Below are 5,685 nucleotides of genomic sequence, written 5' to 3' on the forward strand. Positions count from 1 at the left end.
ACAATCCCCTGCCCCTGTTATTTGCATTCACAACATCAACCAAAAATATCCCATACTCCAATATACCAATAATTCTGTCCTCAACACATCTATATTCTTCTCTATAAGAATTATAGTGTGTAATTACTAGACTCTATAATTATTAGACTACGATCAAAATGTCAATAGTTAGAATGGAAGAAGTGGTAACACCACAATTTTGTAAACCACCAACACCACCTCTGCCTAAGACAAAAGGCATATTGTCAATTCTTGGATCAGATACTCAAAGAGGCAAGTCAAGTGTATCCTCTATTAGAAGAACATTTTCTGCTGATATGTCATCCAAAAAATGGCTTGTACAAAATGGTTTCTTCTCTCCAATAAAAAAGATTGCTTCATCTAAAGATCTTCTTCTTTCGAGCTCCTTTGAAGAAGAAGAAGAAGAAGAAGAAGAAGAGGAGGAGCTTGAAAGACGAAAATCATCATTTGATGTTTGGAGTTCAATTTTATCACCAAAGAAAGATGAGATCTCCAATCTACAAACTCCATATATTCACCCACTTGTTAAAAGATCAACAAGTTCTTTGAGTGAAAAAAGTCTTGAAATTTGTACAGAAAATCTTGGATCAGAGAATGGTTCTGATGGTTTTTCCTCCTACACTCCTTTTGAGAATGGAGATGTAGACGAGGACAAACACGATCAACAACAATACCACTCGCAATTCTATGAGGAATTGCAAGTTGTAAAGTATAATTATAACAAGAGATCATCATCTTTTCCTCCTCCAATTCCTTCCTTGGCTAGAGATGACAACAAGCCTTCTATTCAAATGCAATCTCGACGTCAAGATGGTAGATTGATTCTTGAAGCTATTTCTACTCCTCCTCGAAATATTTTCCATGCTCATCGCCATGATGGTCGCCTTCTTCTCACCTTTGTTGATGATAGTACTTACACTTCACCATCAGAACTAGAGATGGAGGAATATGGTGAAGAATTTAATCAAATTTTCGACGATATTGATGATCATTCACCTCAATTTGATCATAAAAGTGATGATTGTCATGAACAAGAGGAAGAAAATGGGATTGTTGTGATGGAACAGAGGCCAAAATTGTCAAGTGGGGTGATAAATATGAAGACATCATCCCTGATGATGATGTTAGATTCTCCAATTGAAACAAGGAAAAAGTCAATTCAATTCCCGATGGGAACAAAATTTCCTAAATTCTCCTCCGAACTAAAAGGTCATTTGTGGCTAGGAAACAAGAATCTAATAACATGGTCCAATAAGTTCAATAATGTCGTCAACTTGACAAGTTCTGTGGATTCAACTGAACTAACTAAAGAGCTAAGTCAAATAGCCTCAGTTTCTCAGTCACTCTCAGCTCAAGCGACCGCGACCTCTTTCAATGCCTATGAGTATTTTTGGAGGAAGAAGCCTACAATTGCAAAAGAATGCAACAACTATACCACTAAGCATGTTGTTGTTGCATCCAATAGTACTACTCCTAATGCCCAGGGTACAACAAAAGTAGCAACATATGAGGAGCAAAACTTGGTGTTAATGAGAGGGAACAGAGCAAATTATAACTATTTGGTACCTTTGCAAAGAGGATGCAAAGAGCCAAAAACATCTTTACTAATTTGGGAGCCTTATTGCATTGTCACCTCATGACGACATTTTTCTTGAAGAGGCTAATCTTACTAAACTATGTAAAACAAAAAAAAATGCCTTCTCATATTATTATTTTTCCTTTTTGGCAAGTAGAGGAAGAAAAAAGGGTTCTTTATCAAAACTAGTAAATATAGTTTCTTTAACCATTTTGTGGGGCTGCTGCTTAAATTATATTCTACTTTTCTAGACTTTATGTTAAAAGAAATATCATAATATTGAAATTGCACTATCAAAATTTTTAATTTGATATGGTAATTCAATATCTTACGATATCTAGCGGATCATACCCTTTAGTGGTGGAATTAGAATTTTTACTAAGGGAGTTTGAAATATAAAAAGTAAACACACGAAGAGTTTAAAAGGGATTTAACATCTACTATATATACTTAAAATATAATTTTAATCATATATAAATAGTGTAATTTTCCGCCGAAAGAAACTCAGATGAATCCCTCGGTCCTCACTAGCTGCGCCCCTAATACTCACCCCTTCCGTACGAGTTTCATTTTTGCCTTTTAAGACAATGCCATATTCTACAACAGCATGAGATAATTGATTCCCTACTATCAAATTGTGCCTATTTTTTTTATCCAAGTCCATACATTGTACTACCCCTTTATTGGATGAGATAATTTAAGTGATAGAGCTTATGAGAATAGAAGGAAAGAGTTCAAATCACACTTTTGATTAAGAAAGGCAAAAATATAATAATTGCTGCTTTATGGGTGTCAAATGAGTCAGTTGAGTTGAATTTGAATGCCTCAAAATGGAACGAGGTTAATAAATGAGTCATTCGCACAAATATTTGTATTTTCGGGTGATATTTAATTTTTGCCTTTAAAAAATGTAGTCTTTAATTGATTTTTATCTTTTAACACTTTAAGTAACGAAAAAGTGGCCAAAAATACCTGACATTGAATTAACAAAATATTTTGTCGCATAATATCTTATAAGTTATGTCGTACTGCAATTTATATAGAACTTATGCTGGGCAAGGCAAAACTTTTCTAAACTTATGCTGAACATGAGGCAAAGTTCTCAATGAATCAGGTCATAAAAATACTATACAACTTATGCCACATAACTTATGTTGGATAAGACAAAAACTCTCTAAACTTATATCAAGTGAATTAGGTCATAAATAAGGATACGTTAATATTTACATTAGGTGAATAGTAAGGGACAAAAATTAAAGATCAACTGAAGTAGGAGCAATCCGTGCAAAAACTTATTAATAAATAGGTGAATTAATGACCCGCTCCAAAATTATTTAGGCATAAACGATTTAGTCTGAAGCTTATTTTGGTGTTTGGTTCTTTTCTTCTTCTTTTCTATCAGACTTTGTTTGAACTGACAAAAGTTGATGTAAAAAGAAAGAAGGAAGTGAAAAAAAGGGGAGAATTCCCATTTGATACCAAGCCAATCGGACATGTCACTCCACCAAGTCAATGACACTCTGACTCGTGACATAAATTTCTATGACAGATTAAGTTAATATAAAATAATATATAATTAGTTTCACAATCAAATATTTATAAATATTTAATCAATTTTTTATATATATAGAAACTAGACTAAAACTACTAAATTCTCGTGAATCTGTACATTGTACTGAATTGATAGGTCGCCATATCTTTTGGCTAATACTTCCTCCATTTAAAAAAGAATAACCTAGTTTGATCTGACACGAAGTTTAAAAAAAAATATTTTTTTAATCTTGTGGTCCTAAATTAAAATTATGTCAAACGTACCAAAATGTCTTTTTATCTTGTGATTTTAAACATGTCGGGTGAAAAATTAAAATTAAAGTGTTGTAAAAAAAATGATCATTTTTTTGAAACACAATTAAAAAAAAATAGTTCATTTTTTTTAAATGGAAGGAGTAACTGAGTACTAACATCATCATTATCTCAAAAAGGAAATGTTAACAAGTTAGCATTGCTCCTTTTAATGAGTCTTATGGGAAGCAAGTAGTTGAGCATCTCTCTCTTTGTTATTTGGCTACACAACTCTTTTTTGACAAAAGAGTAAAAACTAGTCAAGACTTAGAGAGGAAAATAAAAATCTTAATAATACATATTATATAGTTTTATGAATTTATTTTTTATTGTTAATTAGTTGAATTAGGACTGGATCAAAAATTTGGTGATCATCAAGAGGTAGCAATGCAGTAAGGCTCCCAAATTAGTAAAGACCTCTTTGGCTCTTTACATCCTCTTTGCAAAGGTACCAAATAGTTCATATATGCTGCTACTTTTGTTGTACCCTTTGCATTGGGAGTAGTACTATTGGATGCAATTGTGGGAGTGTTAACAATACTTGCTATTGTAGGCTTCTTCCTCCAAAAATACTCATAGGCATTGAAAGAGGCCACGGTCACCGGTGTTAGTTGAGTTGGGAGTGACCGACTATCTGAGGTTATCTGACTTAACTCCTCAGTTAATTTAATTGAATCCACAGAACCTGTCATATTGACAACTTTGTTGAACTTGTTGGACCATGTTACTATATTTTTGTTTCCTAGCCCCAAATGACCTTCTATTTTGGGGGAGAATTTGGGAAATTGAATTGACTTTTCCCTTATTTCGACCCGAGAATCTAACAACTTCACCACACTTGACAATTTTGGCCTCTGCTTCATCACAACAATCCCATTTTCTTCCTCTTGTTCATGACAATCATCACTTTTATGATCAAACTGATGTGAATGGTCATCAATATCGTCGAAAATTTGGTCAAATTCTTCACCATATTCCTCCATCTCTGGTTCTGATGATGAAGTGTAAGTACTATCATCAACTAAGGTGAGAAGAAGGCGACCATCATGGCGATGAGCATGGAAAATATTTCGAGGAGGAGTAGAAATAGCTTCAAGAATCAATCTACCATCTTGACGTCGAGATTGCATTTGAATAGAAGGCTTGTTGTCATCTCTAGCCAAGGAAGGAATTGGAGGAGGAAAAGATGATGATCTCTTGTTATAATTATACTTTACAACTCGCAATTCCTCATAGAATTGCGAGTGGTATTGTTGTTGATCGTGTTTGTCCTCGTCTACATCTCCATTCTCAAAAGGAGTGTAGGAGGAAAAACCATCAGAACCATTCTCTGAACCAAGATTTTCAGTACAAATTTCAAGACTTTTGTCACTTAAAGAACTTGTTGATCTTTTAATAAGAGGGTGTATATATGGAGTTTGTAGATTGGACATCTCATCTTTCTTTTGTGACAATATTGAACTCCAAACATCAAATGATGATGTTTGTCTTTCCAGCTCCTCTTCTTCAGAGGAGCTCGAAAGAAGATCTTTAGATGAAGCAATCTTTTTTATTGGAGAGAAGAAACCATTTTGTGTAAGCCATTTTTTGGATGACATATCAGCAGAAAATGTTCTTCTAATAGAGGAAACACTTGATTTGCCTCTTTGAGTATCTGATCCAAGAATTGAAACTATGCCATTTGTCTTAGGCAGAGGTGGTGTTGGTGGTTTATTAAATTGTCGTGTTGCCACTTCTTCCATTCTAACTATTGACATCTTCGTCGTAGTCTAGTAATTATACAGTATAGTAATTACACAGTAAAATTCTTATAGAGAAGAATATAGATGTGTTGATAATTGTATTATTGGTATATTGGAGTATGGGGTGTTTTTGGTTGATGTTGTGAATGCAAATAAAAGGGGCAGGGATTGTCAGGGTATTTGTAGGACTCCCAAAATGCCAAATGGAATCTTTGTGCAAGGGACCTTTTATTTAGTTTTGTGATAATGGTCAAAAATGTATTTGAATTTGTATATCAATTATTCTTTTTTACTTTCTAAACTATTATCATCTATGTATTAAAACACACATAGTTGAGTAGATAGTAATAATTCAGGTAGGAAAAAGGAAAGAACCGATAGTTAACCCAATCAATTTCGACGTGTGTTTTAACACATAGATGATGTAATATAATATAAATAGAAAAAATGAACAAGTGATGGTTAAAACGTGAAATTCAGCATAAATTATGTCATTTGTATTTC

At 33.5% G+C, this 5,685-nt stretch overlaps 2 protein-coding genes across 2 annotated transcripts; one reads left to right on the forward strand and one right to left on the reverse strand.

Annotated features, from left to right (window-relative positions):
* LOC129885121 (protein FAF-like, chloroplastic) lies at nt 1-2,004 on the forward strand. The gene has a single exon (XM_055959328.1). It carries the CDS (start codon nt 159-161, stop codon nt 1,659-1,661), a length of 1,503 nt encoding a protein of 500 aa, XP_055815303.1. The 5' UTR covers nt 1-158; the 3' UTR covers nt 1,662-2,004.
* Nucleotides 2,005-3,635: 1,631 nt separating this feature from the next.
* On the reverse strand, nt 3,636-5,320 carry LOC129885122 (protein FAF-like, chloroplastic). Its single transcript, XM_055959329.1, has one exon. The coding sequence runs from the start codon at nt 5,194-5,196 to the stop codon at nt 3,814-3,816; it is 1,383 nt and encodes a 460-aa protein (XP_055815304.1). The 5' UTR covers nt 5,197-5,320; the 3' UTR covers nt 3,636-3,813.
* Nucleotides 5,321-5,685: the final 365 nt, after the last annotated feature.

This window comes from Solanum dulcamara, chromosome 4, assembly GCF_947179165.1.
Source record: "Solanum dulcamara chromosome 4, daSolDulc1.2, whole genome shotgun sequence".
Lineage (NCBI taxonomy): Eukaryota > Viridiplantae > Streptophyta > Magnoliopsida > Solanales > Solanaceae > Solanum > Solanum dulcamara.

Coding starts and splice junctions, on each gene's coding strand:
- LOC129885121 (XM_055959328.1), top strand. CDS start 159: ATGTCAATAGTTAGAATGGAAGAAGTGGTAACACCACAATTTTGTAAA.
- LOC129885122 (XM_055959329.1), bottom strand. CDS start 5,196: ATGTCAATAGTTAGAATGGAAGAAGTGGCAACACGACAATTTAATAAA.